Source organism: Tinamus guttatus, unplaced genomic scaffold (assembly GCF_059628265.1).
Source record: "Tinamus guttatus ecotype Peru unplaced genomic scaffold, ASM5962826v1 Tinamus_guttatus_pri_ptg001797l, whole genome shotgun sequence".
NCBI classification, from domain to species: Eukaryota; Metazoa; Chordata; class Aves; order Tinamiformes; family Tinamidae; genus Tinamus; species Tinamus guttatus.
Window position 1 is genome coordinate 7,050 of NW_028290331.1, and position 27,899 is coordinate 34,948.

A 27,899-nucleotide genomic window follows, 5' to 3' on the forward strand; every position below is an offset into this window, starting at 1 on the left:
CGGGGTGCTCTCGATCTGGGGGGGATTCACCCCCTTGCACTGGAGCCAGGGGAAACACTTGGGTGCTCAGGACCGATGGGGGGGCACCAAGACCCCCGGGGAGGTTCCCTCCACCTCTGGGCACCAGGACCCTGTTACCAGCCGCGCCTGCCCCAAATGCCCCTGGTTTATCCCCACTCACCCTCCGCCCCCAAATCGTCTCGATTTCTCCCCAAATCTGCCCCCCACCCCCAAGTGACCACGTTTTTTTCCCCCAAATCTGCTCCTCTGCCCCCAGATCCCTCCAGCTTCTCCTCAGATCCACTTCCACATGCCCAAATACCCCCCTTTTTCTCCCAAATTCCCCCCCGCCCCCAAATCTCTCCATTTTCCCCCCCCAGAACTGCCCCCTCCGCCCCCAAATCCTCCCGGTTTCCTCCCAAATCCACCTCCACGCCCCCGAATTCTCCCTGTTTCTCCTCAAATCCCCCCCCGCCCCCATTCCCCCCCCACACACACCTTGAGCCTCCCCCCTTCCCCCGGACGCCTGGGCCCCTGTTTCCCCCCGCCCCCGCCTCTCTCACCTGCCTCCTTCAAGCAGCGGCCATTGCCGAGGGGGAGATGGGGGGATGCGGGGGCGCTGTCACGACAGAGACATCGCGATACCGCCGCGCTGGGGGGGAGGGAGCGAGGGGGGGCACTTAAAGGGAGAGGACGCGGCTGCCGATTGGGCCCAGGCGTCCGGGCAGCTCCCGCCCCCCCATCCCCCTCCATCCCCACGGGGACCCAGGTATCCTGCCCCCTCCCCCCGGTATCTCCTAGGGGGCCCAGGCGTCTGGGGCCGGACCCTGCTGCTCGGGTGCATGGGGGTGGGGGGGGATCCAGGCGCCTGGGCCCCCCCCGGCTTGGGGGAAACTGGTTCGGGGACCGGGAGGAGGCTCTGAAGGGGAGGGGGGGTAGGTTCGTTAGGAGGGATCTGGCCCTTTAAGAGCTCTGGCATCCTCCAGAAAAGAGGTTGCGGGAGCCCTGCCCCCCCGCAAGGACCCAGGCGTCCGGGGAAGCCCCGTTCACCCCAGGCCCGGTGGGAGGAAGGGGCATCGACCCCGCCCCCGCGAGGGAAAGAGGGGGCGTGGCCTGTCGTGTGCTTGGCCCCTCCCAAGCACCGCCCACCTGGCCCAGGTGGGGGCGTGGCCTGGGGAACACCGCCCACTGGGTGTCCCCCACCCCGGTAGGAACTGCAGGTACCGTAATGCGCCTAAAGGCAGGGTGGCGCGCCCAGCAGCCGCCGCGGTAACGGGGGCTACCGTAATGCACATATCAGCGCGAGCCTCCTCCCCTAGAGCGCGGAGGGCATCACGACCGCATTACACCTAGGAGTGCGCACAGCAAGGGGGGAATTTACCTCTGCTCCACGGGCGGACAGGGCTGTATTACACCAAATAGCACAACCACCGCCTTCAAAAATGCCCCGTGCACAAGGAACGGGGCTCCTGGGGCCGGTGCCGACCCACTGCGGCCCTAGGAGGCCCAGAGAAGACAGAGAGCCCCGGAGGCGGCACCAGCACAACCGGACCCCAGGGCAGAGCAGGTGCCTCCAAGCGGCACCAGCATCTACGGCCGCGCGCGGCTCTCGCCCGCCTTTACATCCCGGGCCGGGCTCAGCACCGACCAATGAGCTGCAGCCGCGGCGCACGCCCCCTCCTCACAGCCAATCGCGTTGCGTCATGCAAAGCAGCGCGGGGGCGTGTCCGCACATGCGCAGGGGCGCGGCAACAGGTGCCGGGTGGGCGGGGACCAGGTGCGGCCCCGCCCTGCAGGTGTAGGCGGGGAGCAAGTGCGGGGGGCGGAGCTCAGGTGCGAGGAGCAGGTGGGGGCGTGGTCAGGTGCGGAGGGCGGGGCCCAGGTACAGGGGCGGGGCCCAGGTGCGGGCAGGGGCGGGGCGCGCGAGTCACGTGGGCGCGGCGGGGGCGGGGCGGGCGCACGGGAGCGGCCGGACCGACGGACGGGCCGGACCGGACCGGGGCGGTGAGCGGCGCCCCCCTCCCCTTCCTCCTCCTCCCTTCCCATACAGTGCGGAGGGGCCCAGGCGCCCGGGGGGGGGGGGCGCAGCGCGGCGGGGGGGCGGGCCGGACACACGGACCTTGTCCCCGCTCGGACGCCTGGGCCCCGCGGGGCAGCCCCGCCCGCGGCCCGCGGCCCTTCCGCGTGCCGGGAGCTGCGGGGGGGGTGGTCCCAGGCGCCCGGCCCGGGGGAGAGGCGGGATCCACCGGAGCGGGTCGGTCCCCCGGGGTCGCTCGTTGTTGGGGGAGGGGCTTGGGGGTCCCGGGGGGGGTCCCTAGGTGCCCTGGGGATCCCGGGGGGGTCCAGGTGTCCCAGCGATCCCAAAGCGCCCCGGGGGTCCCGGTGTGTCCCGAGCGGGGGGTCTCGATGTGTCCGGGTGGGTCTCGGGGGGTCCTGGGGGTCCCAGTGCGTCCTCGAGGGCGCAGTGTAACCCGGGGGGGTCCTGCGGGTCCCGGGGGGTGTCCGGTGCCCGCAGCGCTGCCCCCTCCCCGCAGGCCGCCCCCGGAGACCCCCCGCCATGGCGGGAGCCCCGCGGCTGGTGCTGGCCCTGGCGCTGCCCTGCGTGGCCCTGGCGCAGGGTACGAGCGCCCGGACGCCGGGGCCCTTGGGGGGCGGGGGGGCGGGGCGTCCACAGGTGCATTGGAGGTGGGAGGGGCTCGGACGCCTGGGCCCCTTTCTGGGGGGTGTTATGTGGGGGAGGGGGCTCGGATGCCCGGGCCCGTTGGGGCAAGGGGTGGCTACTATGGGGGGGGGGTCTCGGACGCCTGGGCCCCTTCCGAGGGGGAAGGGGGTGGGACACCCCCTGGGCATTTACAGATGCGGGGTGGGGGGTGCTCGGACGCCTGGGCCCCTTGGGGTGGGGTGGGGGGGGCTGCTATGGAGTAGGGGGGAGCGCTCGGACACCTGGGCCCCCCTCCCAGTGTTGTCCCCCCCTCCCCCCCGGTCACCGCAGCCTCTCCCGGCATGAGCGGTAACGGCACCGGCAGCGGCAACAGCACCGAGCCCGGCGGCACCGGGGGCCTCTCGGTGAGGGGGGTCCCCGTGTGGGGGCGTCACCGGGAGGGGTTTGAGGGAGCCCGGGGGGGGTCTCAGGAGCTGGGGGGGGTCCCACCTTCCTTGATGGCCCCGGGGGTGTTTGAGGGGGTCCCGGTGCCTGGGGGGGGGGTTCCGCACTGACCGTCCCGCCCCCCCGCAGGCTCCGGGGGGGGTCACTTCTCTTGGGGTCCTTGGGGATGTCCCGGGACTGGGGGGTGTCTCAGGATGAAGGGGCTGTCCCGGGACAGGGGGTATCCGGGGCTGAGGGAGGTTCAGGGATGGGGGGGGTCCCGGGGGGTCCCGGCGCCCCGCGCTGACGCCCCCCGCAGGGCACCGCGACGGCGGCGCTGGCGGCGACGCTGGGCGCGCTGGGCGCGCTGGGCCTGGCCGCGCTGCTGCTGCTGGGGGCCGCGCGGCTCCGCGAGCGCCGCCGCAGCGAGGGCTCCTACCGGCCGAGCCGCGAGGAGCGCGAGGGGGCGCGCGCCGCCCCGCCCCCGCCGCCGCCGCCGCGCGAGGAGCGGCTCATCTGAGCGGAGCGACCCGCGGGAGCGGGCGGGGGGGCACGGGAACCGCCCCGCGGAGCGACACGGGGGACCGGGCACGGGAACCCCCCCCGCGGAGCGACACGGGGGACCGGGCAGGGGGGGGCACGGGAACCCCCCCCCCCCGCGGAGCGACCCGCGGGACCGGGCACGGGGGGGCACGGGAACCCCCCCCCCCGCGGAGCGACACGGGGAACCCCCCCTTGTCACCTGGGGGGCACGGGGACCCCAACGACACGGGGGACCCCCCCCCCCGCCGCGGAGCGACACGCGGGACCCGGCACCTGGGGGGGGGGGCACGGCGATCCCCCGAGTGACACGCGGGACCCCCCTTGTCACCTGGGGGGGGGCGTGGTGACACCCGAGTGACACGCAGGACCCTGTCACTTCGTGGGGCCAGGGGACCCCCCCCGCAGAGCGACACGCGGGACCCCCCCCTTGTCACCTGGTGGGGACGCGGGGAACCTCCTTGTCACTTGGGGGGGGGCCATCGTGTGCACCCCCCCCCCCCCCGCGAGGAGAGGACTCGTGTGACCCCTCCCGGGGGGGTCACGGGGTTCCCCCCCCCCCGGGTGACCGCGGGAACCCCCTTTGTCACCTGGGGGGGGTCATCGTGTGTGGCGCCCCCCCCCCCCCCCCCCCGCCGCTATGGACCTCGTGTGATGGAGCGCGCCCCCCCCCAACGCCGGGGGGGGCAATGGGGGGGCTAAGGGGGGGCAATTGGGTGTTAAATGGGGGGAAGGGAAAGTGTTTCTAAATATTAATTATATTTTGAAAAAAACAAAAACTGATTCGAGCCTGGGGGGGGGGGGGAAACCTCGCGGGTTGACGGAGGGCGGCCCCGGCGCCGCCTTCCCGCGCGTTCCGGGCGCCGCCTACGTCACCAGCTGCGTAAAGGCCGCGTGACGTCACCAACGGCCGCGCGGGGCCACGCCTCCCCGCTCCCCAACCCCCACCCCCGAGGCCCCCTATAGCCCTTATAGCCCCCCTATAGCCCCTATGGGCCCCCTATAGCCCCTAGGGGTCCCCTATAGCCCCTATGGACCCCCTATAGTCCCTATAGCCCCCATGGGCCCCCTATAGCCCCTAGGGGTCCCCTATAGTCCCTACGGGACCCCTATAGCCCCTAGGGGCCCATATAGCCCCTATGGGACCCTCGTTGTTCCCCCTGGGACCCCCCATGGCCCCTTGGGTGCCAGTAGCCTCCCCTGGAAGCCCCATAGCCCCTCTGGGACCGCCCATAGCCCCTGTGGGTCCCTATAGCCCCTCCATCCCGGGGGGGGGACACTGAGCCCAATCCCCCCCATTTAACCCAGGAAAACCCGAATTGAGGCAAAACCCGGTGATTTAGGGACACTTGGCGGGGGGGGGGACACTGGGAGAACATGGCAGGGAGGGGCCCATAACCCCCCGGACACCTGGGCCCTTTTGAAAACGTGAAAAAAAAAAAACCTTTAATAATAATTATCCAAATGCCCCCGGCAGGGCACCCACAGGGGCGCCGCGGGGGAGGGGGGCACCCATGGGTGCTGGTACCGCAGCTGAAGCAGGTGGGGGGGGGGGGGGCAAGGGCTGTCACCCCCCGCGGGTGTCACCCCCCCCCCAGGCAGGGCTGTCACCCCTATCCTCGTGCGGGGGGGGGGAGGGGGGGGCTACATTCCCGACTCCTGCCGTGACACCTGCGGGGGGGGGGGGTGGGGTCAGCGAGGGGGGGTCACAGAGCTCCCCCCCCCCCCCCGGAGGGGCCCCGGCGTCCGGCTCACCCGCGTGGTGCTGCCGCCGGCCGAGCTGCTGAACTCGGAGTAGCGCCCGGCGCCCGGGCACAGCCAGGAGCGCAGCTCGTCCCGCACCTGGGTGGCGAACGGGGGCTGCGGCGGGGGGGCTGCGGCGCGAGGGGCACCGCAAAGGAGGGCACCACGAACGAGGGCACCGCAAACGAGGGGCTGCGGCGCGGGGGGCTGCGGCGCGAGGGCACCGCAAACGAGGGGCTGCGGCACGGGGGGTGGGGGCTGCAGCACGAAGTCCCCATGCACAAGGGCACCGCACAAGGGCACCACGGGCACCGCACACAAGGGCACAGCACAAGGGGCCGCAGCACGGGGGGGCTGCGGCACGAGGGCACTGTGGGCACCGTGGGCACCGTGGGCACCGCACACACAGGGACACTGCATGAGGACACCGCACGAGGGGCCATGGCACGAGGGCCCGTGCACGAGGGCCCCCGCCGTGTGCACGAACCTGGTGCGTGAGGACCCGGGCACGCAGGGACCACAGGGCACGAGGACCCCCCCCCCCCCCATGCACGAGGACGCCATTGCACAAGGACCCCCCCCCCCCCAGCAGCACAGGGACACCCCATTGCACAAGGAACCCCCCCATTGCACAAGGACCCCCCCCCATTGCACAAGGGCCCTGTTGCACGAGGGCCCCCCTTGTCACCAGCGCAGCCCCGGGGTCCCCAGCGCCCACCTGCCGCTGCGCCAGGCAGTGCAGCGCGAGGATGAAGATGCCCTGGGTGCAGTTGAGGAGGGTGAAGAGGAAGGAGAGCGGCCGCGAGGAGGGGCCCAGCTGGAACAGCCCCAGCAGCCACGTGGTGCCCAGCAGGCAGAGCTGGGCCACGGCCGTCGCCGTGAGCGTCCTGCGGGGACGGGCGCCTCGCACGGGGCTCGCGCGGGGCCCCGCACGAGGACAGGGCATGGGGGAACCACAGGGACCTCGCACGGGGCCCCGCACGAGGACAGGGCATGGAGGAACCACAGGGGCCTCGGATGGGGGCTGTGCACAAGCGGCTGCTTTGCACGAGGGAGCTCCTTGCACAAGGGATCACCTTGCACAAGAGGTGTCTGCACACAGGGTTGCCCTGCACAAGGGTCCTCCTTGCACAAGGGTCCTCCTTGCACAAGGGTCCTCCTTGCACAAGGGACCTTCTTCCTGGGGACTACCCCCCCCCCTTGCACAAGCGCTTTGCACAAGGAACCCCCCCCCCCCCAACACCCGGGGAGCCACCAGGTCCCCTGCTGTCCCCTCGTGTCCCACCTGATCCTGCGCAGGTGCCCCATGTCGGGTTGATGTCACTGAACTTCTGCACCAGCTTCCACACGGTGATGACGAAGATGACAGCGTTGACCTGGGGGCGGGGGGGGGGGAGACACGACACGGGGACTGAGTGACACCGGGGAGGGGACATTGGGGTGACACTTGCTGGGGGGGTGGGGGGGGGACACGTGCTCACCGCGATGACGACGCAGACGGGGCCCTGGAAGCTCCAGCGGAAGCCCGCGCTCCAGGGAGAGCCAGCAGCTGAGGACAGCACGGGGACATTGGGGACACTGGGGACACTGCGGGGGGCAGGGCTGGGGGCTCTTGCACGAGGGGCTCTTGCACGGGGCCTTTTGCACAGGGATGTTCTCGTGCACGAGGGCACTCTCGCACAGGGCCACCCTCACACGGGGACACCCCTCGCACGAGGACGTTCTTGCACAGGGACGCTCTCACACCAGCACACTCGTGCGCGGGGGCTCTCGCACGGGGACGCTCTCGCATGGGGACACCCTCACACGAGGCTCTCTCGCACGGGGACGCGCTCACAGCAGCACCCGCGCGGCGGCTCCTGCACTCACTGCTGCCGGGTGCCGTAGCCCTGCGGGAAGGCGGCGGCGGCCACGGCCACGACGAGGCTGGGGGGCCCGTAGGCGGCGAGCAGCAGGTGCCGCGCGCGCAGCGCGGCGGGCGCGAACACGCGCACCAGCAGCACGTAGAGGTGCAGCCCCTCCAGGCACATCCAGCAGAACGCGGCCAGCAGCGCCCAGTGCAGCAGCGCGGCCAGCAGCGCGCACGCGACCTGCGGGCACCGGGGCTCGCGGGGGGACGGCGCCCAGCGCGCCACTGCACCCCCTTGTATGGGGACCCCCTTGCACCAGGACCACCCCTTGCACAACATTGCACCCCCTTGCACGCGACCTGCGGGCACCGGGGCTCGCGGGGGGACGGCGCCCAACACGCCACTGCACCCCCTTGTATGGGGACCCCCTTGCACCAGGACCACCCCTTGCACAACATTGCACCCCCTTGCACGCGACCTGCGGGCACTAGGGCTCGCGGGGGGACGGCGCCCAGCGCGCCCGCCCTGGGGACCAGCCGCCCCCCATTGCACCGCCTTGTACGAGGACACCCCCCCCCCCGCACGCCATTGCACCCCCTTGTACGAGGACCCCCCCCTTTGCACTAGGACCCCCCCCTTGCACGAGGACCCTCTGCCACAGCTGCCCCCTCCAACGCCAGCTCTGTGCAAGGCCCGTCACAGCGCCCAATGCACCCACCAGCCCCTTGCACACCATTGCACCCCTTGCACAAGGACCCTCATTGCACAAGGACCCCCCCCTTTGCACAAGGTTCTCTCTCTATGCACGAGGACCCCCCCCCCACACGAGGACCCCCCCCTCGCACGAGGACCCCCCCGTCCCGCACCGCGTTCTCGGTGCGCTCGATGCCCAGCAGGAAGGTGCCGTGCGCCAGGGCCAGCGCCAGGCACAGGTGCAGGTGGATGAGGCGCCGCAGCGGCGGCAGCGCCCGGCTCCGCGCAAACACCGCGATGGCCACGAGCAGGCAGAGCAGCGACAGCGACAGCCCCACCTTGGTCACCACCGACAGCGACCAGTCCTGGGGGGACAGCGCCGTGGGGACCCCCCCTTCTGCACGCCCGGACACCTGGGTCCTTCCCCGGGGGGTCTTGGTTTCCCCATAGGGATTGAGGGTTGGGGGATGAAGGGGTCCTTAGGGTCTCTAGTGCAGCCCACGGGGTCCTTAGGATGTTCTGGGGGGGTGCGGGATCCTTAGGGTGCTCTAGGGCCACCCATGGGGTCCTTAGGGTGGCCCAAGGGGTCTTTGGGGTGCTCCCTGAGGTCGGGGTCCAGGGGGAGGTTTGGGGGCCCTCTTGGGGGAGGTGGAATTGGGGGTCCAGGAGGCTCCTCAGGGTCCTGGGGAGTTTTGGGGTCCTGCAGAGTCTTTGGAGGGGATGGGGGTCCCAGGGGGGTCCCAGGTAGGGTTGGGGGTCCCGGGGGTCCCAGGGGGTCCCGGGGGGTCCCGGGGGTCCTGGGGGGGTCCCAGGCAGGGTTGGGGGTTCCAAGGGGTCCCGGGGGGTCCTGGGGGGTCCCGGGGGTCCCGGCGGTCCCAGGGGGTGCCGGCGGTCCCACCTCCACCTCGTAGAACGCCAGCAGCACCGCGAAGCTGCTCAGGTGGTCGCAGACGCAGGTGCTGCCGGGGGGGTTCCCGGCCGGGTCCTCCCGGTGACACCCGTCGGTCGCCCAGAGGCGCCGCTGGGGGTGCCAGAAGGAGCAGAGCAGCTGCCCACCCGCGCGCGGGTCCTGGGGGCACCAATGGGGGGGTCAGGGGACACCCCCACCTCCAGCGGGGGGGCCCGGGGCCCTTCCTCCCCCCAGGGGTCCCCGGGGGGTCCCAGCACCCTACGGGGTCCCCATGTTTCCAGAGAGGGTCTCTATCCCTTTTTGGGGTCCCCATGTCTGTTGGGGGGGTTCTCTTTCCCACTTTGAGGTCTCCAGGTCTCGGGGGGGGGATCCTTATCCCCCTATGGGGTCCCCAGGTATTTGGGGGACCCAATCCCCTTTGGGCTCCTCAAGGGGGTTCCCAGGAGGGTCCCCAGGAGGTCCCAGCCCCCCTCTGGGGTTCCCAGGTCTCTTGGGGGGGGGGGGGGTCCCATCCTCCTTGGGGCGGCCCTGGGGGAATGGGGGGATCCTCATCCCCCCCACAGCTCCCTGTCCCCTCCTGAGGGTCCCAAGGTCTTTTGGGTGAAGGTGGGGGTGTCCCCATCCCCTTTGTCCCCCCAGGGGGTCCCCATCCCCTTTGTCCCCCCCGGTCCCCATCCCCTTTGCCCCCCTAGGGGGTCCCCATCCCCTTTGTCCCCCCCGGTCCCCATCCCCTTCCCCCCCCCCATATCTCACCGGCGGGGGATGGGCGAAGCGCAGGGTGACCCCCCCCCGCACGCGGGGGGGCCGCTGCCGGGGGACCAGGACGGTGGCCACGGGGGACACGAGGCGGGAGGAGGGGCGGCCCCGCCCGCCGGGGGGGCCCAGGCGGCCCCAGCCCCCCCAGTGCAGCCGCCCCCCCAGCAGCCGGGCCAGGGCCGGGGGCCGAGAGCAGGGCCAGGAGCGCCCGGTCTGGCCAGGGGGGACATGGGGACACGGTGACACCGGGAACACCCGGACACCCCCCCCATGGTCTGGCCAGGGGGGGGACACGGTGACACCGGGAACACCCGGACACACCTCCATGGTCTGGCCAGGGGGGGGACACGGTGACACCGGGACCCCCCCCAGACCCCGTGGACACCCCCGCACAGCCTGGCCATGGCAGGGGACAGGGGGACGGGGACACGGTGACACCGGGACCCCAATGGACCCCCCGCGTAGCCTGGCCATAGGGGGACACAGTGCCACTGGGAACACCCGGACCCCACCATGGCCTGGCCATAGGGGGACACGGTGACACCGGGACCCCCCCCCGGGCCCCCCCACGCGGCCTGGCCATGGAGGGGGACAGGGACATGGTGACACTGGGACCCCCATGGATCCCCCCACCCGGCCTGGCCACGGGGGGGACATGGGGACACCGGGAGCCCCCCCCATGGCCTGGCCCCCCCAGAACTCCCCGTGCACCCTAGAGACCCCCCCCTGCACCCTAGGGGCTCCCCAAAGCCCCCCCAAACCCTAAGTCCCCTCCCAGGACCCCCCAGAGCCACCCCGGGACCCCCCCCGTTGTCCCCATCGTCCCCGTCCCCCCCATTACCGCTGTCCCCGTCCTTGGCCACCTCTGCGGCCACCTCCAGCTGCACCCCGGGGTGCTGCAGGCGCAGGGGGCCACAGGGGGGGCCCTGGCACACGGCCACGTGCAGCTCTGCGGGGACAGGGACAGCGTCACCCGCCTGGGACATCAACCCCCGGACCCCCTTGGGGACAGGTTACTACACGCAACAAGGACGGGGCCACCCCGGGGAGGGGGGGGGCAGGAACAGCATCAGGGACAGGGACACCACGAGGGGACATTGCGGGCAATGAGGACACCGTAGGGACAGGGACACCATGGGACAGGGACACCATGGGAGGATGGGGACAGCGCCAGGAGCCACCCTTGGGAGACAGGGACCCCAAGGGGACACTGGGGTGACAGGGACACCACGGGGAACAGGGACACCACGGGAGGCCACCTCTGAGAACAGGGACACCAGGAGGGGACACCGTGAGGGTTGGGGCCAGCATGGGGGGAACAGGGACACCTGGGGCGGGGATGGGTACCCCAAGGGGACACCGGGGGTGACAGGGCCAACCCAGGGGTGACGGGGCCGCCCCCCGGTGCCACCTGTGCCGTTGGCGCCGGTGACGGTGACGTTGCCGGGGGGCAGGAGGGCGCCCCCCCTGCGCACCAGCTCCTCGGTGGCCGCCAGCAGCGCGGTGGCCTCGCGGTGACGCGCGGGGGTGTCACCCGCCGCCCCCTCCGCGGCCACCAGCGCCGCGTCCAGCAGCGTCACCAGCTCCTGGGGGGGGAGGGACATGGCAGCCACCCCGGGCACCCCCGACCCCCAAACCTCCCTGCACCCTTGGGACCCCCCCCCAGGGCCGCTGAGACCCCCCCAAAACCTCTGGAGCCCCAGAGACCCCCCTCAATTTGTCCTGAGCGGTGGGACCCCCCCCGATGTCCCCAGGACCCCCTAAGTGCCCCCACCCCCCCACACAGCCAGGGGACCCCCTAAGTCAACCCAGGACCCCCCCCCCCAACAGAGACCCCCCCCCCAAACGCTCCCTCCTTGGGACCCCCCCCCCAAGACCCCCCCCGATGTCCCTGGGACCCCCCAAGTGCCCCTCTCTAGACCCCCCCCCTCCCCTCAGCCCCCCCAGCCCCCCGACCCCCCCCACCTGCAGGAACGCGGGGGGCTCCAGCCGCCCCCCCAGCTCCCCATAGAGCCGGGCCAGGGTCTGCGTCACCGCACAGGGCGCCTGGGGGGACACGGGGACCCTGCGCTGCCACCAGGACCTGGGACCTGCCCCGGGGGCACCCAAAGGTGACCCCCCCCCCCCCAAAGTCCATTGGGTGCCCTTAAGGGAACATGTCCCCCCTCTCCCCCCCAGGGAATCAGGACCCCCTTGGGTTGACGTGTCCCCGTCCCCCTCCCCCAGGCCACAGTGAGCCCAAAAGGGGACATGTCCCCTTGTCCCAAGCCCTTAAGGACCCCTAAGAGGACATGTCCCCTCCGTGGGGGTCCTTAAGGTGATGTCCTCCCCCCCACCAAGTGCATCGGGAGCCCTTAAGGTGACATGTCCCCCTCCCAGGCCACAGTGACCCCGAAGGTGACAAGTCCCATCCCCAAGTGCATCGGGAGCCCTTAAGGGGACACGTCCCCACCCCAGTGTCCCCCAAGGTGACCGTCCCCCTCACCTGCCCATCAGGACACAGCTCCGGTGGCAGCGGCGGGGGGGTCTCCTCTGCGGGGAGGGGACACAGGGAGCGGCGTTGGGGACAGCCAGGCCCCTCGCACGGCCCCATGTGACACACGAGTGTGCAAGGGACCCCCCCGTGCACGAGGGTGCGAGAGGAGACAGCGTGTGCAACAACCGCCCCCCATCGGTGCAAACGCTGTTGTGCAAAACACGGTGCAAAGCGCGGGTGCAAAGCGCTAGTGCAAGGCACGGGTGCACACACAGGGCGGGGGGCCCTGGGGGGGTCCCAGGGGAGTCACAGGGGGTTGTGGGGGGGGGGGGGGATCCTTGGGGGACCACAGTGTGTGGGGGGGTCACAGTGGGGGTTGTTGCAGCGGGGTCCTGGGAGGGTTGTGGGGGGGGGAGGTCACAGGGAGGGGGGGGTGTTGCAGGGGGTCCTGGGGGGTGTTGCAGGGGGCTGTTGCGGGGGGTCCCGGGGGGCTGTTGCGGGGGGGGGGCTGTTGCAGGGGGTCCCGGGGGGCTGTTGCGGGGGGGGTGTTGCAGGGCAGGGGGCTGTTGCAAGGGGGGGGCTGTTGCGGGGGGTCCCGGGGGCTGTTGCGGGGGGGGGGCCTGTTGCGGGGGGTCCCGGGGGCTGTTGCGGGGGTCTTACCCAGGCACTGAGCGGCCGTCCCCGCGGGGACCCCCCGGAAGCCGCTCGCGCACTTGCAGCTGAAGCTGCCCGGCGCGTTCTGGCACTCGCGGTTGGCGCCGCAGGCGTCCGGCCGCTCCAGGCACTCGTTGATGTCTGCGGGGACGGGGGGGACGTCACCGCCACGGCCCCCCCGGGTCCCCTTGGGTCCCCTCGGCGCCCCCCGCATCCCCCCGGGTCCCCTGGGTCCCCCCAGCCCCCTGCATCCCCCTGGGTCCCCCTGGGTCCCCTTGGGTCCCCCCAGGTCCCTTCTGGGTGCCCCCCCCGGGCCGGGGTCTCTTCCATCCATGCCCCCCTCCCTGTTCCACTTTGGGCCCCCCCATCCCAGTCCCCCCTATCCCTGCCATGAGCCCCCCGGTGTCCCCTCGTGACCCCCGGGTGTCCCCCCGGCTCCTGTCCCCCCTCCAGCCTGCGCCTCCCACCTTCCCCCATGTCCCCCCGTCCCCGCCATTTCCCCCTGCCCCCCGTGTCCCCATGTCCCCTGTCACCGTCACAGCTCTCCGTGGGGCTGTCGAAGAACTCGTGGGGCCCGAGGGGGCGCAGGCCGGGGGGGCAGGTGCAGTGGGTCTCGTTGTGGCAGACGGACCCTTCCCCACAGCCGGGACACGGCCCCACGGTGGCTGCGGCCACCGGCACCGTCACCCACAGCCCCCACACAGCACCCATAGCACCCAGCAGCCAGCCCCATAGCACCCCATAGCACCCCATGGCACCCAGCAGCCAACCGCATAGCACCCTATGGCACCCACAGCCCCCAATACCCCTATAGCCAGCCCCTAACCCCCCCATAGCACCCTATGGCACCCAGCAGCCAACCGCATAGCACCCTATGGAACCTATAGCACCCTACCGCATAGCACCCTATGGCACCTATAGCACCCTATGGCAACCACAGCCCCCAATACCCCTATAGCCAGCCCCCAACCCCCCTCCCATAGCACCCTATGGCACCCAGCAGTTCCCCCACAGCACCCCATGGCCAGCCTCACAGCCCCCATAGGCCCCTATAGCCCCCATAGTCCCGTATAGCCCCCTATAGCCCCCATAGCCCCCATAGCCCCCCACTCACTGTTCAGGTCGGAGGAGGACCCGGTCCCCAGCACCAGGCAGAGCCCTGAATGGGGGGGGTAATTTTGAGGGGGGGGCAGGGACATAGGGCCCCCCCGGCCCATCCTGCCCCCAGGTTAGCTGGGGGGGGGGGGGGGGGGGGCTGAGCCCCCTCCCGACCTGTTTTTTTTTTCTTTTGGTGGGAATTGGGGCACCCATAGGGTGACACCCCCCCCCCCCGGGCTGTTGTGACAACACGGGGACGTTTCCTGGCGACGCTGTCACCTCTGGGTGCCCCCCCCGCCCCGCCCCCACTTCCGCTCTGACTCTGGGGCCCCGGAGGTGTCAAAACGCGGGGACCTCCCCCCCCGCCCCCCCGCCAAGGGGCCCAGGCGTCCGGGCCAATGGGGGGGGTGGGGGGTGCCCCAAATGTCCCCCCTCCCCCCCCCCCAAAATAAAAGAAGCGGCTGAGGGAGGAACCGCCCCCCCCGCCCCCCCCGCCCCCGCACTTCCCCTTCCCAGCCTGGGAAAAGGGCCCCGGCGTCCGGGCGGGAGGGGGCGGGGCGGGAGGGGCCCAGGCGTCCGGGCGCCCCCCGCCCCCCCCGCTCTATCAAACGGGAAGGGACCCGACACCACAGACCCCCCCCCCCCCCCAAACGCACTGAGGGGGGGCCCAGGCGTCCGGGCACTGCCCGACCCCCCCCCCGCCCCCCGCAACCTCCCCGCGCGCGCGGGACGTCCCGGCCCCCCCGCGGGATTTGGCCCCCCATGACCGACCCCCCGGGGGGGGTTGGGGGGGTCCGGGACGCCCCGGGGGGGTCGGGGGGGTCCCGGGTCTCACCGAGCCCCAGGAGGCGCCGAGCGGGTCCCATCGCGGCGGCGGCACCGGGCGGGGGGGGCCCTATAGCGCCCGGGGGGGGGGGGGGGGGGGGGAGCCGCCCTTGGAGGCGGGGCCTGGCCGGAGTGGGCGGGGCCAGGGGCAGCGGGCGTGTCCGGAGGGGGCCCCGGCGTCCGGGGGGGGCGGAGGGCGCCGAACACACGTGGGGGGGGCAGGGGTGTCACCCGCGTGTCCCCCCCCCGGCCCCGTGCGGCGCACGAGGGCGTCGCATCCTGACACCGGATGTGGGGCCACATCCGCCCCTGGACCCACAGCCGGACCCACAACCCGCCAACAACCACCCCCGAACCTACAGCCGGACCCACAACCACCCCAGCAACCACCCCCGAGCCTACAGCCGGACCCACAACCCGCCAACAACCACCCCCGAACCTACAGCCGGACCCACAACCACCCCAGCAACCACCCCCGAACCTACAGCCGGACCCACAACCACCCCAGCAACCACCCCCGAACCTACAGCTGGACCCGCAACCACCCCCAGCAACCACCCCCGAACCTACAGCCGGACCCGCAACCCGCCAACAACCACCCCTGAACCTACAGCCGGACCCGCAACCACCCCTGGACACACAACCCACCTCCCGTCCCCCACGCTACAACCGCCCGGTCTCCCCTGGACACAACAGGCGGCGCCGGCCCCGCTCCGAGATCTGGTGTCACCTTTATTGGTTTCCGTCCCCATGGTGGCCCTGCCCACCCCCGCGGTGGCACCGGCCGCTCGCTTGGTGGCCCTGACAGAGCCTGCAGTGGCCCAGGCTGTTCTCATGGTGGCCCTGGCTGTCCCTATGGTGGCCATGGTGGCCCAGGTGGTTCCCATGGTGGCCCTGGCTGTCCCCATGGTGACCCTTGGTGACTGGCCCTATGATGGCCCTGGCTGTCCCTATGGTGGCCACAGTAGCCCTGTCTGGTCCTTTGGTGGCCCTGGCTGTCCCTATGGTGGTCCCGGCAGTTCCAGTGGTGGCCGTGACTGGCCCTATGGTGGCCACAGTGGCCCTGTCTTGGTCCCTTGGTGGCCCTGGCTGTCCCCACTGTGTCCCTCTGGCCGAGGTGGCCCTCGGTGTCCCTGGCTGGTCCCTTGGTGGCCCCGGCCGGGGCCCTTCCCTTTTCCGCTTCCTTTTTCCCCGTTTTTTGGTGCTTTCGCCCGTTTCGTTGGTTTAATGCACTCGACCCAAAGTTGGTTTGGCAGATGGGGGGGGGGGAAGGGCCCCCCCGGGCCCCCCCAGACCAAGGGGGGGGACCTGAGGGGGGGAGGGGGGAGTCAGGCCCGGGGGGGGAGGGGCCCCCATGGAAACAGCCCAGAGCTGGGGGGGGGGGAACATGGGGGCCCCCCCGATTTTGGGGGCGGGGGGGTCCAGGCTGCCCCCCCCCCAGCTCTTTGGTTCGTGAGGTGCCCCCCCCCCCGCGGTGGGGGGGAAGGGGGGGCAAAAACACGGGGGGAGGGGCCCCGAATCCAAGGGGGGGGCAAATTTGGGGGCGATCCCCAAATTTATGGGGGGGCCCCAAGCCCTGGGGGGGTCCCCTCCCCCCCTTCCCTATTTACAGCGCTGGGACCCCCCCCGGAGCCGGGGGGGGGTTGTGCTTCAAGGGGGGGCCCCGCCGGGAGGGCCCCCCCGGGCCTCGTGTCCCCCGGGGGGGCTGGTCCATTTACATCTATATTACAAGGAAAACGTGTCCCTTTTCGGGGGGGGGGCTTTTTTTTTTGGCAACGAAAGCGTCAGGCGGGGGGGGCACCCGGAGCCCCCCCCCACGATCCCCTCCCCCCAGTGTTGCCAAGGACACGGGGGGGGCCCCGCTGCCCCCCCCACCCCAGATGGCTTTTGTGGGGGGGGTCTTGCACGGTGGGGGGGGCGGGACCCCCTCCCCAAGGGCCCCCCATGATGGTGGGGGGACTGTTTGCTATGGGCCCCCCCCCCCATTTCCACCCCCGGGGGGGTTCAGTGTCCTGGGGGAGGGGCGCAAAGACCCCCCCATGTCCATGTGTGGGGGGAAGGACCCCCATGTCCATGCAGGGGCGCACGAGGACCCCCCGTGTCCTGGGGGGGGCGCACGAGGACCCCCCCTCGTGTCCATGCAGGGGGGGCCCCAAGGACCCCCCCGTGTCCTGGGGGGGGTCCTGGCTCCAGTCTGGGGGGGGTCCGAGGACGCCGAGTCCGAGGGGGGGGCACGAGGACCCCCCCCCCAGTCCCGTGTGTGTTGGGGGGGGCGCAGGGCTGCGGCGTCCGGTGCTGGGGGGGCCGAGGCTGCGTCCTGGTGCACGGAGGGTCCTGGTGCACGGAGGGTCCTGGTGCAAGGCCGAGTCCTCGTGCAAGGAGCGTCCGCGTGCAAGGAGCGTCCGCGTGCAAGGAGGGTCCTTGTCTGTGTGCACGGAGCGTCCTCGTGCACGGAGGGTCCTCGTGCGGGGCCGTGGTGACATGGGAGGCCGAACCCTCGTGCGAGGCCAGGTCCTTGTGCAAGGAGGGTCCTCGTCCTCGTGCAAGGAGCGTCCTCGTGCACGGAGGGTCCTCGTGCACGGAGGGTCCGTGTGCGGGGCCGTGGTGACATGGGAGGCCGAACCCTCGTGCACGGAGGGTCCTTGTCCTCGTGCGAGGCCGCGTCCCGCGGTGCAGCCGCCTCCTCGTGACACGGGAGGCCCAATCCCCGTGCGCGGCCGTGTCCCCACGTGTCCCCGGGTGTCCCCACGTGTCCCCACGTGACCCCAGGTGTCCCCACGTGACCCCACGTGTCCCCGCGTGTCCCCGTGCCGGGGGGGGCTCACAGACTGGTCACCAGCTGCATCTGCCCGTCGGGCTCGGCCCCCCCCGGCCCCTCGCCCCCCCCGAAGGCCTCGCGGCTCGGCCGCCGCGCGGGGGGGGGGCAGTGGGGGGGCGGCGGGGGGGGCGGCGGCGGCGGAGGAGGGGGGGGCGGGGGGGGCGCCCCGGCGCCGCGGGGGGGGGCGCCGAAATAGGGGGGCCCCTCGGGGCTGCTGTCGGGATAGGCCGAGTCCCGGGGGGGGGCGGCCGCGAAACGGGAGTCCCGGGGGGGGGAAGGGGGCGGCGGCGGGGGGGGGCGGGGGGGGGCGGCGGGGGGGGGGCCCAGGGCCGCCTGCGCCCGGGCCAGCTCCTGGTACAACAGTCCCAGCTCGGGGGGGGGCTCCCCGGGGGGGGGCGGCGGGGGGGGCGGCGGGGGGGGCCCCCCGTGCGAGGAGGAGCCTCCGTGCAAGGAGCCTCCGTGCAAAGAGGAAGCTCCGTGCAAGGAGGAAGCTCCGTGCAAGGAGGAACCGCCATGCAAGGAGCCTCCGTGCAAGGAACCACCTCCGTGCAAGGAACCACCTCCGTGCAAGGAGGAGCCGCCGTGCAAGGAGGAGCCGCCGTCGTGCAGCGCGCCCCCCCCGCCGTGCGCGCCCCCCCGCAGGTTGCTCTGCACCAGCTCCGAGATGATCCTCTTCTCCAGGGCGGCGGCGGCGGCGGCGGCCGGGGGGGGGGCCGCGCGGCGGGGGGGGCCGTCGCCGTCGCCCCCCCCCCGCAGCGAGTAGCTGTTGTTGAAGTTGCCGTTGAGGGGCAGGGGGTCCCGGGCGCCGCTCGGGGGGGGCTCTGCGGGGAGGGGGCAGCGCTGGCACCGGGGGGACACGGGGGACACGGGGGGGACAAGGGACACACAGGGATGTGGGGCACGAGGGACACGCAGGGACGTGGGGCACGCGCGTGTGCGAGGGGCTGCAGGAGGCACGAGGGGACATGGGGCATGAGGGACACGCAGGGACACAGGACACACGCAGGGACATGGGACACACGCAGGGACATGGGACACACATGTGCAAGGGGCACGAGCCGCTGCAGGAGGCACAGGGGGACATGGGGCACAAGGGACACACAGGGACATGGGGCGCAGGGGACACATGCAGCCAATGGGGCACACGCGTGTGCGAGGGGCATAGGGGGACAAGGGGACACGGGGCACAAGAGCCCATGGTGGGGGGGGCTTTGGGACACGAGGGCCCCCCCTGTTCAGGGGGGGACAAGAAGGTGCAGGGACATTGGGGGGGGCACCAAGGGCCCGCCAGGGGGTGGGGACATGAGGGGGACACGGGGGGGACACATGAAGGTGACACAAGGGGGGCGCGGGGGGGGGGCACTTACTGGTCTCGCGGAAGCTCCCTGGGGGGGGCAGAAATCACAGGTTGGGGGGGGCACTGACACCCCCCAACCCCCCCCCCCGGTTAGGGGGAATTTGGGGACGTCCCCGTGGGGGGCATCTGTGGGGGGGGCTCTTGGGGGGGGATCTGAGGGTGCCCCCATGGGGGGGCCCAAGGGGGGGCATTTGGGGGTTCCCTGATGGGGGGGGCACCTACCTGGGTGGAGGAGAAGAGGGGGTATCTGGAGGGGGGCATTTGGGGAGGGGCTTCTGAGGGTGGGGGTATTTGGGGGGGGAACTTGGGAGGACCTGGGGGTTCCCTGATGAGGGGGGCAAATGGGATATTGGGGGGGTATTTGGAGGGAATTTGAGGGGGTGTTTGGAGGGGGTGTTTGGGGGTGTTTGGGTGGGTATTTGGGGGGTTTTGGGGGTGTTCGGGGGTACTTGGGGGGTACTGGGATGTATTTGGGGGGTATTTGGGGGTGTTTGGGGAGTATTTGGAGTCTTTGAGGGTGTTTGGGGGTATTCGGAGGGTCTTTGGGGGTGTTTGGGGGTCCTTGCGTGCCGGGGGTCCCACCTGGCGAGTTGAAGGCGGGGGGGGAGCCGGGCCCCCCGCTGTAGCCCACGGACTCGGCCAGGAGGGTGTTGTAGGGGCTGCCCCCCCCGCGCGGCTGCAGCACCGGGTTCGTCAGCAGGTGGTTGCCCACGGCACCTGCGTCAGCGTCACCGTCACCGTCACCGTCACCCCGCGGGGCGGGGGGGGCCCAGGGGCCCCGGGGGGGGGTCTCACCTCGGTTGAGGGTGGGGGTGCTGTTCAGGTCCCCCGCCATGAAGCTGGACTCCGTCTGCTTCCGCACCGTGTCGTTCCACATCCTCCGGATGCGGCTCTGGGGGCAGCGCAGCTGGGACCCCCGTCCCGGGGGGACCCCGACGTCCCCAGTGTCCCCCGTGTCCCCGCGCGCCGCCTGTACCTGCGTCCCGCTGTAGTAGCGGCTGTTGCTGCGGATGGCCGAGGTCTTGAGGGCGCCCAGGGCGGTGCCGGGGGGGCTGCGCAGGCAGCAGCTCGAGTGACGCAGGCACTTGCTGAGCTCCCGGTGCACCTGGGGACGGGGACACGGCTGCCACCGGGGACACCGGGGACACCGCGGCCACCCGCTGCCACCCGCTGCCACCGCTGTCACCGCTGCCACCGGGGACACCGGGGACACCGCTGCCACCGTGGCCACCAGGGCCATGCACTGCCACCTGCTGCCACCACGGCCACCACGGCCATCATGGCTACGGCTACCACTGCCACCGCAGCCACCCGCTGCCACTGCTGCCATCATCCTGGGACCCCCGTTATGGGATCCCAGCACCCATGGGTGCCCCCCACCCTGGGACCCCCCACCCTGAGACCCCCGTTATGGGACCCCAGCACCCATGGGTGCCCCCCACCACAAGACCTACCCCATTATGGGACCCCAGCACCCATGGGTGCCACTTCCCTTGTGACCTCCCACCCCCTGGGTGCCCCCCAAACCCCCAAACCCCCGTCACAGCCCCCCCCCCCGGGTGCCCCCCCCCCGGGTGCCCCCCGCCGGCACCTTCTTCTGCAGGGCGCAGTGGAAGACGAAGATGAAGGTTCCCTGCAGGGCGTTGCAGGCCGTGAAGAGCGACGCCGTGAGCAGCGACTCGCGCGTGACGAAGAGGAGGCCGAAGGCCCACGTGAGCCCCAGCAGCAGCAGCAGCGCGATGGCCCCCAGCGCCCACGACCTGCGGCGGGGGGGGCGTCAGGACCGCATCGAGGGGGTCCCCGTGACCCCCGCCCACGTTTTGGGGAGGATTTTGGGGGTTCCATCTCCCATCCCAGGGGGATTTTTTGGGGGGGATTTGGGGCTCACTTGATGCTGTCCAGGCGGCTGGAGTCGGGTTTGAGGGCGGCCGAGCTGCGGATCATCTTGTGCAGCGTCACCAGCAGGAACACGAGGTTCACCTGGGGGACCGGGACACCCCCGGCACGCGGTGACCCACGGCGGGACCCACGGCGGGACCCACGGCAGGTCCCACGGCACCCGCCCCCCGTCCCCGTCCCCAGGCCGGTCCCCGCGGTGCCCCCGGGTGTCCCCTCACCAGGATGACGAAGGCCACGGGGCCGATGAAGCTCCAGATGAAGTAGTTGTCAACCCGCAGCCAGCACCTATGGGGTCGGGAGGGAAGAAAGGGGTCAGCAAGCCCCGCCCCCTGCCCCACATGGCCCCGCCCCCACCTCCAAGACCCGCCCCTGCCCAACATGGCCCCGCCCCAAGCTCCAGGCCCCGCCCACTCACACCTGGGTATCAATATCCACCGCGAAGCCCCGCCCCTTCTCTAAGCCCCGCCCCATGTCCCGCCATGGGCCCGCCCCTGCGCCTAGCCCCGCCCCCTTCCCGCAGGCCCCGCCCACTCCTGCATGGGCGGGAGTATTGGTGGTGCAGCAGCAACATCCTCCACCGCATGCCCCGCCCCCTCCTCCGGCACGGCCCCGCCCCTCGCCACAAGCCCCGCCCCCTTCCCGCAGGCCCCGCCCCTCGCCGGCCCCACCCACTCCCGCCTGGGCGGTGCCGTAGCTGCAGGGGCATCAACATCCACCACCGCAAGCCCCGCCCCCTGCTCCGGCACGGCCCCGCCCCTCGCCGCAAGCCCCGCCCCCTCCCGCAGGCCCCGCCCGCTCACGCGTGGGCGGTGCCGTAGCTGCGGTGGTCCACGGCGGCCGCGATGGCCACCACCACGGCCGGGAAGCAGTAGCCGCCGGCGTAGTAGTACTTGCGGCGGGACAGGTCGCTCTCGAACACCTCGAGCAGCAGCAGGTAGAGGTGGACGCCCTCGAGGCAGAGCCACGAGAACGACGCCAGGAAGAAGTAGTGCAGGAGCCCCGCGAAGATGGGACACGCCACCTGCGGGGGGACACGGGGGGGACATGTGGAATGGGGACACTGTGGGGACACCCTGGGGATGGGGACCCCATGGGGACGTGGACACCACAGGGACAAGGGCCCTATGGAAATGGGACTGGCCACCTGCGGGGGGACGTGGATCCCATGGGGACCCCATGGGGACACCCTGGGGACAGGGACTCCATGGGGACGTGGACAGGGACAAGGACCCTATGGAGATGGGACACGCCACCTGCGGGGGGGCACGTGGGACGGGGACGCCGGGGGGACACCATGGGGACAAGGACACCCTGGGGACAGGGACTCCATGGGGATGGGGATCCCATGGGGACAAGGGCTCTATGGAGATGGGACATGCCAGCTGCAGGGCGGGGGGACACGAGGGGGTGACGTGGGGCTGGGGGGACCCCCAGGAATGCAGCCCCCATGGAGACACCATGGGGACGAGGACTCCAGATCCCAGATCCCGCAGGGACAAGGGCACAGAAAGGAGCTGTGGGGCAGCCATGGGGTCACACACTGGGGGGTTCCCGGGTGCCACAGGGGACTCCTGAGGGGCTCTGGTGGCCTCGGGGGGGCCATGGGGTGGCAATGGGGTCCCTAGGGTGTCCCAGCGGTGTCCGGAGGGGTCCCTGGGGGCCGGGGCGGCGCCGGGGTCCCCACCTGGTACTGGGTCTTGTCGATGCCCACGAGGAAGACGAGCTCGGCCAGGAAGAGGCTGATGCAGAGGTTCTTGTGGATGGTGGTGCGGTCCGAGGGCAGCCCGCGCACGCAGCAGAACGTGGAGATGCAGATGCCCAGGCACACGAGGGCCACCACGATGCCCACCCACGAGATGACCGACAGCAGCAGCTCGTTGAGGCGGCCCTGGTACTGCGGGGACGGGCGCTCAGCGCCGGCGGCCACCGGGCCTGAGCCCGAGCCCGAATCGGAACCAGCACCCGAATCGGAACCTGAACCTGCACCCGAATCGGAACCAGCGCCTGAATCTGAACCTGTGCCTGAACCTGCACCTGAATCTGAACCTGAACCTGCGCTCGAGCCTGCACCCAAACCTGAACCTGCGTCCGAACCTGCGCCCGAATCTGAATCTGAACCTGCATCCGAATCCGAACCTGAATCATCTGAACTTGTGCCTGAATCTGAACCTGCGCCCGAGTCTGCGCCCGAATCGGAACCAATGCCCAAGGCTGCACCTGAACCCCAACCTGAACCTGCATCTAAATCTGAACCTGAACCTGCACCCAAATCTCAAGCTGCGCCCAAACCTGCACCTGAATCTGAACCTTCACCCGAACCTGAACCTGCATCCGCATCTGAACCTGCGCCTGAATTAGAACCTGTGCCTGAACCTGCACCTGAAGCTGCACCCGAATCGGAACCAGCGCCCAAATCTGAACCTGTGCCTGCACCCAAATCTCAACCTGCACCCGAGCCTGCATCTGAATTCCAACCTGAACCTGCACCCAAATCTGAACCTGCGCCCAAACCTGCACCTAAATCTGAACCTGCACCCGAATCTGCACCCGCGGGAGCCCCGCGCCGCCCCCCGCGCTGCCCCGCGCGCCGCCCCCCGTGCGCCGTCCCCGCTCACGCTCTCGCGCTGCGCCATGAGCACGGCGAAGTTGGTGAGGTGGCTGCAGGCGCAGGACGTGTGCGTGGCGTTGGTGTCGAGCAGGCGGCAGCCTTGCGTGGACCAGTGCCCCGTCATGGAGCGCTCCGAGTAGTTCCAGAAGGAGCAGTTGGCGTTGAAGTGGTTCTTGGCCTGCGGGCAGCGCGCGGCGCTGGGGGCGCTGCCCAAACTGGGGGGCCCCTGGGGCTGCTGGGGGGTCCGTGGATGTCCTGGGGCTACTGGGTGGCCAGGGACTAGGAGAACTGGGAGCACTGGGAGAATTGGGGGGGAAACAGGAAAATCTGGAGGTCCTGGGGACGCTGGGAGAACTGGGGGTGCTGGGGGGGGCCCAGGTGTTGGGAGGGCTCCCAGGGGGTCCCCACGGCTGTTTCGGGGGGGCTCAGGGACCAACTGGACACCTAAGGGAAGGGAAAGGAGGTCCCAAGGAGTCCCCAGGGCTGGTTGGGTGCCCCTAGGGACCACCTAGAGATCTAGGGGGTGGATGGGGTCCCAAGGGCTCTTTGGGGGATCCTTGGGGGGGATCAGGGACCCGCTGGAGCCCTAGGGGTCTGGATGGGGGTCCCAGGGCTCTTGGGGTCCCCAGGTGCCCCGGGCGGGGGTCTCACCTCCAGGTGGGGCAGGGTGAACACCACGGGGTCCATGAGGAACACGCGGCTGGACTCCTTGTTGATGGAGGCGGCGATGACCTGCGAGTTGACGACGAGCGCGGGGCCGCGCGCGCCCGCGGCGCCCGCCAGCCGCACCGTCGCGTTCTCCGTGGACAGGAACAGCCCCAGGTTGTTGTACAGGATGAACACGACCTTGACCACCCCTGCGGGCCACGGCCGTCAGGACCCCCGGAGCGCCCCGGCCCTCGGGGTCCCTAGAGCGACCCCGGCGGCTGCACAAGCCCCTGGGAGACCCCCGGGACCAGGGAGACCCCCCACACGGAGATCAACCCAGACCCCATGATCTGCCCTGGAGACCCCCACGACCTCCCCCATCCGACCCCCTCAACCCCCCTGCCCAGGATCCCCCCTCAACCCCCTCCCCAGATCTCCCTGGATCCCCCCTGGGACCCCCAATTCATCCTCGTGGACCCCCAAGACCCCCCCAAGCCCTGAGGCCACCCCAGGATCCCCCCAAACACCGTAGACCCCCCCAACCTCCCTCCCCAGGCCCCCAGGAACCCCTGAGGTTCCCCCATCCCTCCGAGACCCCCAAGACCCCCCCAAACCCTGGAACCCCCCAGGACCGGCCCCCAAAGCCCCCAGATGCCCCCCGGGCCCCCCACCGTTCCGGCTGTTCTGTTTGAGGGTGTTGGCCGAGAGCTGGATGAAGCTCTCGCCCCCGAACTCCTGGGGGAAGACGAGTTCCTGGACCTGCCCCTCCGTGTTGAGCACCGTCACCTCCAGCACTGCGGGGGGACGGCGGGCGTCGCACACGCGTGGCCTTGTGCACACGTGTCCTTGCACACCTGTGTCCTCGCACGTGTGTCCTCACACCCACGTGTCCCCGCACACCCGTGTCCTCGCGCACCCGTGTCCCTGCACACCCGTGTCCTCACGTATGTGTGTCCTCAAACACCCGTGTCCCCACACACCCGTGTTCTTGCACACCCGTGTCCCCGCACACCCGTGTCCTCACGTACGTGTGTCCCCGCACACCCGTGTCCTTGCGCCCGCCCGACCCTGCCCAGCCACCCCCGGGACCCATCCGTGCGGGTGCCCCCTCCTTTGGGGACGCAGGGGCCCAACGTCCCCCGTCCCCGTCCCCCCGTCTCCCCGTCCCGCTCGCACCCAGGTTCTGCCGCGCGGCCAGGAAGCGCGCGGGCTCCTTGACGTTGTCGGCCAGCAGGAAGGCGCCCTCCTCCAGCACGTCCAGCAGCATGGTGGCCGTGTGCGCCTGCTCCGAGCCGTTCATGTCCCGCCACGACTCCAGCGCCTCCGGGCGCAGCAGATTGTCCACGGCCTCCACCACGGCCTGCGGGGACGGCTCGGACACGCCCGGGACACGCCCCCCGCCCGGGACACGCCCCCTGCCCGGGACACGCCCCCGGACACTCCCCCGACCGAGGACACGCCCTCGGACACGCCCCCACCTCATCTGCCAGTCTGCGTGCACCACTTGGACACGCCCCCCGACCGAGCCACGCCCCCTGCCCGAGACCACCCCCCCGCCTGAGGACACGCCCCCGGACACGCCCCAGACTGAGACCACGCCCCCGAACACGCCCCCACCGCATCACCAGCCGGCAGGCACTGCTCGGCCACGCCCCCTGCCACGGCCACGCCCCCTGCTCGAAGACACGCCCCCCTGGACAGGCCCCCACCACCTCACCATAGCCCGTGGGCACCGCTCAGACGCGCCCATGGCCCCGCCCCCTGCCCGAGGACACGCCCCTTCCACGCCAGGCCCCGCCTCCCACTGCCTCCACCATGGCCTGTGGGGACCACCCAGCCCCGCCCCCTCCCCACGAGGCCCTGCCTCCTGGCCCCGCCCCCCGCGCGAGGCCCCGCCCCTGCCCCCCAGCCCCACAGCAGAGCCCCACGGCCCCGTTCCCTGCCCGGTGACGCCCCCCGCGCTCACCTTGATGTAGTCCTTGCACGTCCGCTCCCGCTTGTGCATCTGGGGGGGCAACGGGCATCAGCCGGGGGGGGCCCCCCTTCCAAAACGGGGCCCTGTCCCCTCGTCACCCAACACCCAGAGGGCCCCATGCCCAGGTCCCCCTTGCCGTGTCCCTGTCCCCGCGCTGTCCCCGTCCCCGCGCCGTCCCCGCAGCGTCCCCACCTTGTTGTAGTTCTTGCCGGCCGACTCGCGCTCCACGGGCCGCAGCGCCTGCAGCTGCGCGTCCAGGATGTCGAGCAGCTGCTCCAGCAGGCGCACGGCCGAGCTCACGTCGCCCGCGTAGACGGGGCCGCGCGTGTGCCGCGCCAGCTCCCCCGCGATGTTGGCCGCGTTCTCCCCGCTCTTGATCTGCGGGACACGCGCGGGGGGGGGGTCACTGCTCGTTACCCCCCCGGAACCCCGAGGATGCTCCTTGTGGAGCGGCTGCAAAACGGGGGCGGGGGGGATGTGGTGACTTCCGTGGGGATCCCGAGGGCTCCCGGGAAGGGCTGGGGGGTCCCCAGAGGGGCTCGGGGCTCCCCAGGGGTCCCCGGTACCTTCTGGGCCACCTGGTTGACCCAGGGGCTGGTGCAGTTGCTCAGGTCGGGCCCGCGCGGGTTCCACACGCCCAGGCCCAGCAGGCACTGGAAGGAGGCGATGCCTGGGGGGGCCCCGGGGGGGTCACGTGGGGACCCAGAGCTCCCCCATGTCCCCCCACGTGTCCCCGGGGGGGCTCCCTCATGTCCCGCGTCCCCCCCATGTATCATTGTCCCCACAGCCCCCTCCCGTGCCCCGTGTCCCCTCCCCGCCATATCACCCCCCCACCCGAATAGACCCCCCATTCCCATCTCCTTGTCCCTCCCGCTTCCCCCCACACCATCCCCATTGACCCCCCATGTCCCGCGTCCCCCCCATGTATCATTGTCCCCATAGCCCCCTCCCGTGTCCCCTCCCCCCCGAATAGACCCTCCCCGTTCCCATCTCCCCGTCCAGCCCCGTGTCCCTCCCACTTCCCCTGCACCATCCCCATTGAACCCCATGTAGCGTGTCCCCCCTCCGCACATCGCACCCCCCTAGGCCCAGAGACCCCCCCAGCCCCATAGACCCCCCAGCCCCATGCCCCCCCATATCGCACCCCCCCAGCCCCATAGACCCCCCCATATCGCCCCCCCAGCCCCACACCCCCTCATATCGCCCCCCCCAGCCCCAGAGACCCCCCCATATCGCCCCCCCAGCCCCACAGACCCCCCCATCTCTCCCCCCCCAGCCCCACAGACCCCCCATCTCTCCCCCCGCAGACCCCCCACATCGCCCCGTACGCGGGTGCCCTTGGGGCAGGGCCGCTCCACCACCACCCCCTGCTGCGCCGCCGGCCACTGCACCCGCCGGACCTCGCGCGCCTCGCACAGCCGCGGGGGGGCGCCCGGCGCCGCGGGGGCGGGGCCTGCCGGCGGGGCGGGGCCTGCCGGCGGGGCGGGGCCCGGCGGCGCCCCGGGGGGCGGGCCCGGCGAGCCCGCCGCCACGCCCCCTCCTCCGGGCCCCGCCCCTCCTCCGGGCCCCGCCCCGCCGGCGGGGGGGGGCGCGGGCGGCGCGGCGGTGGCGGCGGCGGCGGCGGCGGCGCCGGGGGGGGCGGCGGGGGGCCCGGGCCGCGCCGTGAGCGGCCCCCGCCGCGCCGTGGGGCTGGGCGGGGGGGCCGCGGAGCCGCGCGCCGCCGTGGGCCGCGCGGCCGCCGCGCTGGGCGCCGCCGTGGAGACCGGGGCTGCGGGGGGGGGAACGGGAGTCACGGGGGGGCCCGGCCCGGCGGCGGGAACGGGCGGCCCCTGCGTGGGGACGGGGACCCCCGCGCGTGGGGACACCCGGCCCTGACCCCCAGGACGGGCCTCGTCCCCCCGATGGATCCAGGCGCCTGGAGCCAGCGCCCCGAGGCTCCCCCCACCACCCACCCGGATCTCCGG

At 71.9% G+C, this 27,899-nt stretch overlaps 2 protein-coding genes across 2 annotated transcripts; both read right to left on the minus strand.

The window, feature by feature from the left end:
• Positions 1 to 5,257: 5,257 nt before the first annotated feature.
• Positions 5,258 to 13,418, minus strand: LOC148590053 (adhesion G protein-coupled receptor E5-like). The gene is given in 18 exon segments (XM_088539530.1): positions 5,258 to 5,296; positions 5,381 to 5,467; positions 6,087 to 6,255; positions 6,654 to 6,684; positions 6,687 to 6,744; positions 6,850 to 6,894; positions 6,896 to 6,917; positions 7,238 to 7,458; positions 8,085 to 8,276; positions 8,810 to 8,980; positions 9,575 to 9,754; positions 9,756 to 9,790; positions 10,419 to 10,526; positions 10,989 to 11,163; positions 11,543 to 11,623; positions 12,063 to 12,109; positions 12,714 to 12,848; positions 13,241 to 13,418. Coding segments are annotated over 18 exon segments (1,962 nt in total). The 3' UTR covers positions 5,258 to 5,269.
• A 3,216-nt stretch (positions 13,419 to 16,634) lies between these two features.
• Positions 16,635 to 27,406, minus strand: LOC104577280 (adhesion G protein-coupled receptor L1-like; the record flags this gene model as incomplete). Its single annotated transcript, XM_088539531.1, has 19 exons — positions 16,635 to 16,642; positions 18,009 to 18,269; positions 18,816 to 18,833; positions 19,388 to 19,522; positions 19,601 to 19,697; positions 19,782 to 19,910; positions 20,397 to 20,565; positions 20,694 to 20,785; positions 20,923 to 20,989; positions 21,505 to 21,725; positions 22,389 to 22,598; positions 23,320 to 23,490; positions 23,964 to 24,169; positions 24,632 to 24,754; positions 25,137 to 25,320; positions 25,927 to 25,965; positions 26,128 to 26,313; positions 26,502 to 26,605; positions 27,263 to 27,406. Coding segments are annotated over 19 exons (2,564 nt in total), but the record flags the coding sequence as incomplete, so codon positions are not given.
• Between the last annotated feature and the right edge of the window lie 493 nt (positions 27,407 to 27,899).